General features: G+C 36.6%; 1 protein-coding gene and 3 long non-coding RNA genes across 4 annotated transcripts; 2 read left to right on the forward strand and 2 right to left on the reverse strand.

The window, feature by feature from the left end:
- Nucleotides 1–315: 315 nt before the first annotated feature.
- Nucleotides 316–1,253, reverse strand: LOC125004685. The gene is made up of 6 exons (XR_007112375.1): nt 1,235–1,253; nt 1,099–1,146; nt 892–939; nt 689–797; nt 483–602; nt 316–391 (listed from the first exon to the last, which is right to left on the reverse strand). It is a non-coding gene; the product is annotated as an uncharacterized LOC125004685 (long non-coding RNA).
- A 519-nt stretch (nt 1,254–1,772) lies between these two features.
- LOC125004691 lies at nt 1,773–3,901 on the forward strand. Its single transcript, XR_007112376.1, has 3 exons — nt 1,773–1,829; nt 3,156–3,248; nt 3,621–3,901. It is a non-coding gene; the product is annotated as an uncharacterized LOC125004691 (long non-coding RNA).
- A 950-nt stretch (nt 3,902–4,851) lies between these two features.
- On the forward strand, nt 4,852–7,782 carry LOC125004523. Its single transcript, XR_007112348.1, has 3 exons — nt 4,852–4,908; nt 6,568–6,660; nt 7,033–7,782. It is a non-coding gene; the product is annotated as an uncharacterized LOC125004523 (long non-coding RNA).
- A 2,673-nt stretch (nt 7,783–10,455) lies between these two features.
- Nucleotides 10,456–12,174, reverse strand: LOC125004514. Its single transcript, XM_047579160.1, has 2 exons — nt 12,066–12,174; nt 10,456–11,451 (listed from the first exon to the last, which is right to left on the reverse strand). The coding sequence occupies exon 2, from the start codon at nt 11,326–11,328 to the stop codon at nt 10,618–10,620; it is 711 nt and encodes a 236-aa protein (XP_047435116.1). The 5' UTR covers nt 11,329–11,451; nt 12,066–12,174; the 3' UTR covers nt 10,456–10,617.
- Between the last annotated feature and the right edge of the window lie 1,251 nt (nt 12,175–13,425).

Raw genomic sequence — 13,425 nt, forward strand, 5'->3', positions numbered from 1 at the left:
ACTGCGAGACCGAATTTTCCCCTTGATCATTCATCATTACAACACACACGACTCTACCTAGTCAACGCTGAGGTCAATTCACAAACAGAAGTCAGTATTTTCCAAAAAGTTTTCACAACCTTCCCTCTCGATAGATCCCGACGTCCTGAAGTTGATCTCCTCGTATTCCTCCTGCCGCTTCTTCTAGTGGAATGCTTCAGTCTGGGGTATGGCCTGGAGTCTACAGAATAGATAAAGAAGTATTTATTTTATTTAGCTGATTAGCTATTATTTATTTTAAGTTTGTATAAAATTTGTATTTTATTCTTACGATCAGTCACTGCTTTCTCTGGCGCTTCTGGTATGCTAATTTTGGATCCAGATGGTCCTCCGTCAGTGTCAGCTTCTTTAGCTATCAGAATCATGTTAAAATATCACAATGAGTGACATGGCTTACTTATAATCATTTAGTTTCTTAAAAAAATAATAATAATAATTCTTACTGTTAGCCGGTTGTCTGCCTTGCTTTTCTGGCGTGTCGGGTATGACGAGTAGCGGGTAGACACCGTCTTCGCTGGTACAAGTAGCCTTGTCCACCTTGTGAGCGGGTTCTGGTCTGCACTCTACAAAATGGAGAGACGGGTTTAGATTAATTTTACTTATTTATTTAAAATTTATACTTTTTTTTTTCTTTTCTTCTTCTTCTTACCGTTAGTCGGAGGTGTCTCGGGCCTGTCTGTTGTGATAATTTTCAGATTGAGATAGAAGTCCACTCTCGTTCCCGTAATCCAAAACGCTGTCTAGTATTGCTTCGTCACCTGGTAAAGTATAATACAAGTCAATAGAATCTATCACATACATTCTGGGATACACAGTCAAAGGAAAGCGGAAGAGAGTGTTTAGTGCTTCTACCTTCAAACAGTCCGCTCCCTGGCCAGATTACGGTCTGAGAAGGATATACTATAACCAGAAAACAATTTATTATTATAATACTTTAGTGAAACACACACACACACACACACACACACACACACTCACACACACACACACACACACACACACACACACATATAAATATATTCACACATGCAGTTTTTTTTTTAAAGGAAAGTAACTAACCATTCTGAACTGATACAGATGCGGTGGATGGGACTACTTCAGGGGTGCCTACAAAAAAAAAAAAAAAATACAAGAGTAATTCTCTTGAAATTTCTGTAAAATGTATAGCTTCATTTGAATGAAATAACTGGCTTACATAAGATGCCCTGGCTGTCTCATCATATGCACGGCAAAAGAAGGCCGCTTTCTCAGTGTCTGGAAGAAAGGCCCTGTGTTATCCTTATACCGTAACAATGAAACATGTATAAATCATGTAAGTCTTAAAATGTTACATACAAGAATCCATTTTTGATGCTTTCACGAAAAGATATCTTTATTCTGAAAAAACAGGTTCGGAAAAACTATGTTAGGTGTAGTAAAAGGATCACCTGCTAATAAAGGTACAGAGATTACTTACCCTCCCCAGAAAAAAGATAATTAGCTTCTTTGGAGACTCTCAGGCAGGACTGATGTGATGTCTTCAGCGGCAGGCCGTGATGAAATGCGCGTATGACATCGACTGACCAGCGGTATTATACGCGACACCGCTGTTTCACCTAATAAAAAATACTTTCACATACCCCCCGACTTCCTACCTCGGGGGTCTTGACACCGCTGTTTTTACCTGATCAAAATACTTGCACATAATCCCCGACTTCCTACCACTGCAGTCACGCCATCTGCGCTTCGGCGAGGCACGGTCGCGCTATCTACACTTGAAAATCGAGTGCCCGTCTACATCGCATCGGACGGTAAAGCGTTTGAGCGGCTTTATGGTGCATTCAAGTACATACCGTAAACTCGGAAGTCTATATTTTTCTTCTTATTTTCATTTGTTGAAATACACATATCAGTCATTACTTTGTTGTTATTTTACTACATTCTATTCAATGATTAACTAAATGATAGAACAAAATTATTGAAGCATATTCAGAATCCAACTCATTTTTGCATAGTCATATTTGAAAAATTAATTAAGAAAAGAATCAAATTGTTTTCCGCATACTCTACAGCTACCACTGTGGTGATTTTCAACTTATTTCACTGCATCATTTTCTGATAATGTGATGTTGAATTCATTTCCAATGAATGATGTATTATGAGCAGATTAAAAAAATAATAAAAAAAAAAATCAAATAGTTTTCTGCATAACTCCACCAGATTCGTGTTCTACATGTCCCCAGCTACCACTGTGGTGATTTTCAACTTATTTCACTGCATCATTTTCAAATAAACTGTGTTGAAATTGGCTCAATGAATGATGTATATGGGGCAGATTAAAAAATAATAAAAACAAATAAAACAAATTGTTTTCTGCAAACTCCACCAGATTCTTGTTCTACATGTCCCCAGCTACCACTGTGGTGATTTTCAACTTATTTCACTGCATCATTTTCAAATAATCTGATGTTGAATTCATACCCGATGAATGATGTATATGAGCAGATTAAAAAAAAAATAAAAAAAAAAAATCAAATTGTTTTCTGCAAACTCCACCAGATTCTTGTTCTACATGTCCCCAGCTACCACTGTGGTGATTTTCAACTTATTTCACTGCATCATTTTCAAATAAACTTGTGTTGAAATTGGCTCAATGAATGATGTATATGAGCAGATTAAAAAAATAATAAAAAAAAATAAACAAATTGTTTTCTGCAAACTCAACCAGATTCTTGTTCTACATGTCCCCAGCTACCACTGTGGTGATTTTCAACTTATTTCACTGCATCATTTTCAAATAATCTGATGTTGAATTCATACCCGATGAATGATGTATATGAGCAGATTAAAAAAATAATTAAAAAAAAAAAATCAAATTGTTTTCTGCAAACTCCACCAGATTCTTGTTCTACATGTCCCCAGCTACCACTGTGGTGATTTTCAACTTATTTCAACCCTTCGGCCAATTGGCCGATGTGCTTGGACCCCCTCATTGCTGCATGCAGCTATATTTTTGCTCTTGATATGTATGATAGTTCATCAATCAAGTTCTAAATGAGATCATCTAGCCCAGCCTATTCTATTTCCTGTCTGACTTGTGCCTTGCAAGTTACTCTTTTCTCTCTGTGTATCATTAGACACCAGACGTGACAGTACTTAGCTCTGTTTTCCTGAAAGGCATTCCTATTTTACTTGGTGACGACTCCAGTGAATTCTCCAAGGCATGCTCTGTAAGTACTTGCACATGATAAAAAGTTTGATCTGCAGTAAAATAGAACTATATCTGTGCTTACATAGAAGATGTAATTCTGTCTCCACAATATACAATATACATTTTGTACAGTGATTGATGTATTTTGTATAGCAATTCCTCCACAGCTAATCTGAGAGGTATTTAAACAGCCAGTAAATAAAAATGAAATTTGCCACCTAAACATTGTACACATTCATTCATTGTAAATCTAAGGAGCAGGAGTCCAGTTTGAAAAGTCAATGTCACTCTTCAAGAATATATGGACCTTGTGGATCATAGCTTTAATTTAACCATACCAAATGAAGTAGTATTCATTAAGAATATGTGTGTGTGTCTTTGTGGGATACAGCGGGGGACAAAGCCCTAGAATGCACTGTTGGTGTGCTGTCAGTGAAGATAATCCTCATGAGGGTCCAAGTTCAGTAGACCTCCAGCCCATCTCTACTGCCGTCATTCTGGAGGGAGGTATCGTCATGGATTGTATTAAAAACTTGCCTCAGGCAGTTTTTCTGTTATTTGGGCTTACAAAGGCTTACATAGGTAATAACAGCTAAATAGATATGAAATGGGATAGAAAGAGAGGGAGAGAGAGAGAGAAAGAGAGAGAAGAACAAGGACCCATTCAAGAAAATTGGTTTGTTTAATTTAAGTGAACTAAAAAAAATAAAAAAAAAGAGTGAGTAGTAAGTAGTAGGTATTTAGTAATTCTAAGTAGGGTTAAATTTGTATCAAGCAGTCCAAACAAAATTAAAAAAATAAGTTAACACTAAGCATGGCTATTAAGTTATGTGAACTTTCTTGACTTTGCATACTTTAAGTAAGGTCAACTAATTAGATTTTACAGTGTGTAACATTAGTGTTGTGTTGCTTTGATAGAACTGCATCATCACAGCCTAGCCTCCTGCCAAGTTGGCTTATGACTGACTGACTGAAATGAGGAAATAGGTATTTTAAAATATTATTAAAATTGTTATTACATATTATGGAGAACTAATCTTTTACTTTCTTTGTGAATTATGTCTAGTTTTTTTTAACGGGGGTGAACTTTTTAGTTTTTTTGTGCACTTTTTGTATTCAAATATTGTAAACATTATGAAAAAATAAAAAACAACACCATCTGTCACTTTTTAATCGAATGAATTTGATGGATCAAAGTGGGCGTGACCGATCAAGTGTGTGTCAGCAATTTTCAAAGTGGGCGTGACTGAGGAAGTGGGCGTGACTGAGGAAGTGTGCGTCACCAACTTTCAAGGTGGGCGTGACTGAGGAAGTGGGCGTCAGCAACTTTCAAGGTGGGCGTAACCAACGTTGATTGGATGTTGTGGCATTTCACTTTCCTTGGGGGTAGGAAGTCGGGGTCTGTGTGAGAATCTTTTTTAAGATGAGTCAGCGGGGTCACGGCCCCCCGAGGTAGGAAGTCGGGGGGTATGTGAAAGTATTTTTATTACCTGAAACAGCGGTGTCACGACCCCCGAGGTAGGAAGTCGGGGATTATGTGAGAATCTTTTTATTAGGTGAAAAAGCGGTGTCACGACCCCCGAGGTAGGAAACTGCAGTCACGCCATCTGCGCTTCGGCGAGGCACGGTCGCGCTATCTACACTTGAAAATCGAGTGCCCGTCTACATCGCATCGGACGGTAAAGCGTTTGAGCGGCTTTATGGTGCATTCAAGTACATACCGTAAACTCGGAAGTCTATATTTTTCTTCTTATTTCCATTTGTTGAAATACACATATCAGTCATTACTTTGTTGTTATTTTACTACATTCTATTCAATGATTAACTAAATGATAGAACAAAATTATTGAAGCATATTCAAAATCCAACTCATTTTTGCATAGTCATATTTGAAAAATTAATTAAGAAAAGAATCAAATTGTTTTCCGCATACTCTACAGCTACCACTGTGGTGATTTTCAACTTATTTCACTGCATCATTTTCTGATAATGTGATGTTGAATTCATTTCCAATGAATGATGTATATGAGCAGATTAAAAAAATAATTTAAAAAAATAAACAAATTGTTTTCTGCAAACTCAAACAGATTCTTGTTCTACATGTCCCCAGCTACCACTGTGGTGATTTTCAACTTAATTCACTGCATCATTTTCAAATAATCTGATGTTGAATTCATACCCGATGAATGATGTATATGAGCAGATTAAAAAATGGATAAAAAAAATAAAGTTGTTTTCTGCAAACTCCACCAGATTCGTGTTCTACATGTCCCCAGCTACCACTGTGGTGATTTTCAACTTATTTCACTGCATCATTTTCAAATAAACTTGTGTTGAAATTGGCTCAATGAATGATGTATATGAGCAGATTAAAAAATGGATAAAAAAAAAAAATCAAATTGTTTTCTGCAAACTCCACCAGATTCTTGTTCTACATGTCCCCAGCTACCACTGTGGTGATTTTCAACTTAATTCACTGCATCATTTTCAAATAATCTGATGTTGAAATTGGCTCAATGAATGATGTATATGAGCAGATTAAAAAAATAATAAAAACAAATAAACAAATTGTTTTCTGCAAACTCCACCAGATTCTTGTTCTACATGTCCCCAGCTACCACTGTGGTGATTTTCAACTTATTTCACTGCATCATTTTCAAATAATCTGATGTTGAATTCATACCCGATGAATGATGTATATGAGCAGATTAAAAAAAAAAATTAAAAAAAAAATCAAATTGTTTTCTGCAAACTCCACCAGATTCTTGTTCTACATGTCCCCAGCTACCACTGTGGTGATTTTCAACTTATTTCACTGCATCATTTTCAAATAAACTTGTGTTGAAATTGGCTCAATGAATGATGTATATGAGCAGATTAAAAAAATAATAAAAAAAAATAAACAAATTGTTTTCTGCAAACTCAACCAGATTCTTGTTCTACATGTCCCCAGCTACCACTGTGGTGATTTTCAACTTATTTCACTGCATCATTTTCAAATAATCTGATGTTGAATTCATACCCGATGAATGATGTATATGAGCAGATTAAAAAAATAATTAAAAAAAAAAATCAAATTGTTTTCTGCAAACTCCACCAGATTCTTGTTCTACATGTCCCCAGCTACCACTGTGGTGATTTTCAACTTATTTCAACCCTTCGGCCAATTGGCCGATGTGCTTGGACCCCCTCATTGCTGCATGCAGCTATATTTTTGCTCTTGATATGTATGATAGTTCATCAATCAAGTTCTAAATGAGATCATCTAGCCCAGCCTATTCTATTTCCTGTCTGACTTGTGCCTTGCAAGTTACTCTTTTCTCTCTGTGTATCATTAGACACCAGACGTGACAGTACTTAGCTCTGTTTTCCTGAAAGGCATTCCTATTTTACTTGGTGACGACTCCAGTGAATTCTCCAAGGCATGCTCTGTAAGTACTTGCACATGATAAAAAGTTTGATCTGCAGTAAAATAGAACTATATCTGTGCTTACATAGAAGATGTAATTCTGTCTCCACAATATACAATATACATTTTGTACAGTGATTGATGTATTTTGTATAGCAATTCCTCCACAGCTAATCTGAGAGGTATTTAAACAGCCAGTAAATAAAAATGAAATTTGCCACCTAAACATTGTACACATTCATTCATTGTAAATCTAAGGAGCAGGAGTCCAGTTTGAAAAGTCAATGTCACTCTTCAAGAATATATGGACCTTGTGGATCATAGCTTTAATTTAACCATACCAAATGAAGTAGTATTCATTAAGAATATGTGTGTGTGTCTTTGTGGGATACAGCGGGGGACAAAGCCCTAGAATGCACTGTTGGTGTGCTGTCAGTGAAGATAATCCTCATGAGGGTCCAAGTTCAGTAGACCTCCAGCCCATCTCTACTGCCGTCATTCTGGAGGGAGGTATCGTCATGGATTGTATTAAAAACTTGCCTCAGGCAGTTTTTCTGTTATTTGGGCTTACAAAGGCTTACATAGGTAATAACAGCTAAATAGATATGAAATGGGATAGAAAGAGAGGGAGAGAGAGAGAGAAAGAGAGAGAAGAACAAGGACCCATTCAAGAAAATTGGTTTGTTTAATTTAAGTGAACTAAAAAAAAAACTAAAAAAAAAGAGTGAGTAGTAAGTAGTAGGTATTTAGTAATTCTAAGTAGGGTTAAATTTGTATCAAGCAGTCCAAACAAAATTAAAAAAATAAGTTAACACTAAGCATGGCTATTAAGTTATGTGAACTTTCTTGACTTTGCATACTTTAAGTAAGGTCAACTAATTAGATTTTACAGTGTGTAACATTAGTGTTGTGTTGCTTTGATAGAACTGCATCATCACAGCCTAGCCTCCTGCCAAGTTGGCTTATGACTGACTGACTGAAATGAGGAAATAGGTATTTTAAAATATTATTAAAATTGTTATTACATATTATGGAGAACTAATCTTTTACTTTCTTTGTGAATTATGTCTAGTTTTTTTTAACGGGGGTGAACTTTTTAGTTTTTTTGTGCACTTTTTGTATTCAAATATTGTAAACATTATGAAAAAATAAAAAACAACACCATCTGTCACTTTTTAATCGAATGAATTTGTTGGATCAAAGTGGGCGTGACCGATCAAGTGTGTGTCAGCAATTTTCAAAGTGGGCGTGACTGAGGAAGTGGGCGTGACTGAGGAAGTGTGCGTCACCAACTTTCAAGGTGGGCGTGACTGAGGAAGTGGGCGTCAGCAACTTTCAAGGTGGGCGTAACCAACGTTGATTGGATGTTGTGGCATTTCACTTTCCTTGGGGGTAGGAAGTCGGGGTCTGTGTGAGAATCTTTTTTAAGATGAGTCAGCGGGGTCACGGCCCCCCGAGGTAGGAAGTCGGGGGGTATGTGAAAGTATTTTTATTACCTGAAACAGCGGTGTCACGACCCCCGAGGTAGGAAGTCGGGGATTATGTGAGAATCTTTTTATTAGGTGAAAAAGCGGTGTCACGACCCCCGAGGTAGGAAACTGCAGTCACGCCATCTGCGCTTCGGCGAGGCACGGTCGCGCTATCTACACTTGAAAATCGAGTGCCCGTCTACATCGCATCGGACGGTAAAGCGTTTGAGCGGCTTTATGGTGCATTCAAGTACATACCGTAAACTCGGAAGTCTATATTTTTCTTCTTATTTTCATTTGTTGAAATACACATATCAGTCATTACTTTGTTGTTATTTTACTACATTCTATTCAATGATTAACTAAATGATAGAACAAAATTATTGAAGCATATTCAGAATCCAACTTATTTTTGCATAGTCATATTTGAAAAATTAATTAAGAAAAGAATCAAATTGTTTTCCGCATACTCTACAGCTACCACTGTGGTGATTTTCAACTTATTTCACTGCATCATTTTCTGATAATGTGATGTTGAATTCATTTCCAATGAATGATGTATATGAGCAGATTAAAAAAATAATAAAAAAAAAAATCAAATAGTTTTCTGCAAACTCCACCAGATTCGTGTTCTACATGTCCCCAGCTACCACTGTGGTGATTTTCAACTTATTTCACTGCATCATTTTCAAATAAACTTGTGTTGAAATTGGCTCAATGAATGATGTATATGAGCAGATTAAAAAATGGATAAAAAAAAAAAATCAAATTGTTTTCTGCTAATTCCACCAGATTCTTGTTCTACATGTCCCCAGCTACCACTGTGGTGATTTTCAACTTAATTCACTGCATCATTTTCAAATAAACTTGTGTTGAAATTGGCTCAATGAATGATGTATATGAGCAGATTAAAAAAAAAAAAAAAAAAAAAAATCAAATTGTTTTCTGCAAACTCCACCAGATTCGTGTTCTATATGTCCCCAGCTACCACTGTAGTGATTTTCAACTTATTTCACTGCATCATTTTCAAATAATCTGATGTTGAATTCATACCCGATGAATGATGTATATGAGCAGATTAAAAAAATAATAAAAACAAATAAACAAATTGTTTTCTGCAAACTCAACCAGATTCTTGTTCTACATGTCCCCAGCTACCACTGTGGTGATTTTCAACTTATTTCACTGCATCATTTTCAAATAATCTGATGTTGAATTCATACCCGATGAATGATGTATATGAGCAGATTAAAAAATAAAAAAAAAAAATCAAATTGTTTTCTGCAAACTCCACCAGATTCTTGTTCTACATGTCCCCAGCTACCACTGTGGTGATTTTCAACTTAATTCACTGCATCATTTTCAAATAATCTGATGTTGAAATTGGCTCAATGAATGATGTATATGGGCAGATTAAAAAAATAATAAAAAAAAAAATCAAATTGTTTTCTGCAAACTCAACCAGATTCTTGTTCTACATGTCCCCAGCTACCACTGTAGTGATTTTCAATTTATTTCACTGCATCATTTTCAAATAATCTGATGTTGAATTCATACCCGATGAATGATGTATATGGACAGATTAAAAAAATAATAAAAAAAAATAAACAAATTGTTTTCTGCAAACTCCACCAGATTCTTGTTCTACATGTCCCCAGCTACCACTGTGGTGATTTTCAACTTATTTCACTGCATCATTTTCAAATAAACTTGTGTTGAAATAGGCTCAATGAATGATGTATATGGGCAGATTAAAAAATGGATAAAAAAAAAAAATCAAATTGTTTTCTGCAAACTCCACCAGATTCTTGTTCTACATGTCCCCAGCTACCACTGTGGTGATTTTCAACTTAATTCACTGCATCATTTTCAAATAATCTGATGTTGAAATTGGCTCAATGAATGATGTATATGGGCAGATTAAAAAAATAATAAAAAAAAATAAACAAATTGTTTTCTGCAAACTCAACCAGATTCTTGTTCTACATGTCCCCAGCTACCACTGTGGTGATTTTCAACTTAATTCACTGCATCATTTTCAAATAATCTGATGTTGAATTCATACCCGATGAATGATGTATATGAGCAGATTAAAAAAATAATTTAAAAAAATAAACAAATTGTTTTCTGCAAACTCAACCAGATTCTTGTTCTACATGTCCCCAGCTACCACTGTGGTGATTTTCAACTTATTTCACTGCATCATTTTCAAATAAACTTGTGTTGAAATCACCAGTGACGTTATTAGTTGAAATGTTTTGATAGTAAAGTGATGTAAAATGCATATTCAGTGCATATTCAATGTTTTAATTGAATAACTTCTGAAATCTTCCAGAAACAACTTTTATCAAAACATCATCATAAAGCAAAACTGAAGCAACAAACAACAGCAAAAGGGAACACATGAACAGAAGCCCCATGAACACATCCACACCACACACGCACACACAACACAGAGTGAACAACCCTGCCCCAAGGGCAGCAGGACCAGGGCCAAGCCCCACAACTTTTCACTCTTGATCTCTGCATCTTTCACAGTTCCACTCTTCTGCAGTACTGTCCAAAGCTTGGTGTGGGACAGACACACAATTGGGGTGGTACCAAGTACTGCAGTTGCTGCACTGCACCATCACCTCTCTGTTGTGTGAGGTCCTGCAGATGCAGTGAACCTCAACCTGAACTGAGGCCCTTTCAGGCTTTGCCTTTATGTTTTTATAAAGAAAGCCTGGAACCATTTTGTTCAGCAAAGCTCTGTACAGTCTTTGTCGCATGTTGTTCTCTTGAAAGTGGCACTCCTCTGGCCTGACTCCCTCACACAACACTGATGCAAAAGCCAATGCAAAAAGTCCACAACTGCTACCTGACTGCTGCTTCTGCACGGCAGGCCTTCTAATGAGGAAGTGAGGTGCTTGTGGACGAATTAACCAGGAGAGTTTTTGCTTTGTCTTCTTGTTGATGTTCGTGTTCAGACTGTCATAAATGCAAAGCTCATTGGGTCCACAGAAAATATTGCTTGCTGTGATCCAGTGGTTGTCATTTACATTTAATATTTGCACAAATGACTTTTCTGGTGTCCCAACCACACCTCCCTGGTGAAGAGCCTGGTAGCAAAGGCAGGACTGAAGCCCATCCACATCAGGGAACTTCTGCGCTAGATGAAAGCAGGCTGAATCCACTTCGTCACTGCTGAGCCACGTTTTGTGGTCCAGGATGCTTAGCATTTGGTCTTGATGAATGAATGCTGGTTTTTGTAATTTGATGGCTGGGATGACTTCCTTTGGTGAGTGTTTTGTCCAAAGTGGTCCGTGGCTCCTTTGCTTTTGTCCTGGCTTTTTCTTCCTTTTCTGTGAGACAAACAGCATACAAACACAAAGTTTACTGTAAAATTTTGGCCTACAACTCTCCAGCTCCTCTCCCTCTTAGACATGTTTTTCATCAGTCTTGTCTCACAAAAATGTTTGGTCAGTTGGTGTTACCTGTTCATGCCATGTGGATTACATAAATCCAATTACTATTTGGATATAAATGTATTTATGCATACAGAACTGTGACATCATCAAGTTCAATAAGTCTTTGTTATTAAGTTGGTATTATTAAGTATACCAATAAGGAAATCAAAATAAGTAATTCCACTCACTTACTACAATTTAAATCCTAATTACGTTTATATAGAAAGGCGTACCGGAGTAGTTTTGGTTGTCAAATTATGGCCATAGATGGGCATTGCTTAAGATGTTTTGCTGTCAAGTGAACATTTGCTTGCTGTCACTTAGGCAGCAGTCACCCGTTACATTTCAGGAAAAGCATTAAAAACTACAAAATGTTGTCAACAGTGTTAATAGATGTATCCACCATTTTTGGCTAATCAAATCATTTCATTAGTTCTTCAACCGCAAATCACATTTTTGCAATGGAAATGTTCTATGAACATTACAAAAGGCAATTAAATAAAGTGTACCTTCAAATCATGCGTCTCCTTGGTAACTGGCTTTTGGTCCCCATTGTCCGTAGGTGGCAGTGATGCTGATTGGTTAGCATCTGGAGCTTGGGTTGTTGTCACCGGAGCTGCAGACACCTGGTTCATTTCAGGAGAAGCAATAGAAACTTGCAGTTAGTTTTCAAACTTTTTTCTATGCTAAGTACCATTTCCAAAGGTGCTTCATATTACCATAGTTTTTTTCAGTTTGAACTGGAATGGGTGCTTGATGGAGGTAACATAAACTCCTCTCCTACTTTGCTTTCGTTGCCTCCACTTCTCCTTCAGAATACGGTGCTCCTTGAAGAATAAATGTATGAATTGATATATAAGTAATATCACTCATTTTGTGGTGAAAGTGACGTTTCTAAACTGTTTCTCAAATTCTCCAGTATGTCTTCATGCTAACTTCCAAAATGTAAAGGAACGAGCCACTCACTCACTTAAATCAATTTTTATTATAAGGTATTTTGATTGTAACATATCTACCACTTAGCTGTTGATGCTACTTTTGCTTAAGGCATTAAGTACTTGATTACAATAAGCCTATGTCTCCTGGATCTGTTCCCTGCTATCTTTGACCAGGTCAGGAGTATGCAAGCAGTAAGGGAAATAAAGTTTGTTTATGATGGTTAAAGGTTGGTGCAAGGGAAAAGATCTCAAGGTAACCTAAACTGGAAAATTGCATCATATGGTAAATCATATGAATGATAACATATGAATGTGCTTTCCACATTTCACTGACTGCTGATTACATTCTGAAGGCTCAAATTCGTGGCATAGGCCTTGGACTCGAGTAGCCTCCCTCCCCTTTTTATTTAAAAGGATGGACTGTTTTATTGGCATTCTAAAGCAACAGCTGTTGTCACTGTTTTGAAAAAGGACATTACAAATAAAATAACTTCACAACTCTTTGTAACTATCCTGTGCCTTTCTTAACAGTGGTGCCTGCTGGTATAATCGGACCTCACACTACTGTGTGACACAGACACAGCTATCAATACACTATGTCCAAAAACACTTCCCAAGATTTTTTTGTAGATTGTGAAACACAAAACAAACTTGAATTGCACTCAGTGACACATTGTGCTTGAAGCATGGACAATGTTTTAGTCTCTGTAGTAATATGGTGATAAATTAACATCCTTGTCAAGTATAAACTCTTTTTTAAAGGTACATATATATAAAATATAAAAATGTAAGATATCTCACCTTTCTTTTCGTGATCCGTTGGGAGTCATGAAATTCCCTTAAAAGGGCTCTGTGAGTGTCTTTGTAAGTGTTGATGAAGTCGTCTAGTCTGGTCAGTCGTCTTCCTTTAAAGCGGATTTTTTTCAAGTCC

This window comes from Mugil cephalus, chromosome 2 (assembly GCF_022458985.1).
Source record: "Mugil cephalus isolate CIBA_MC_2020 chromosome 2, CIBA_Mcephalus_1.1, whole genome shotgun sequence".
Classification (NCBI taxonomy): domain Eukaryota; kingdom Metazoa; phylum Chordata; class Actinopteri; order Mugiliformes; family Mugilidae; genus Mugil; species Mugil cephalus.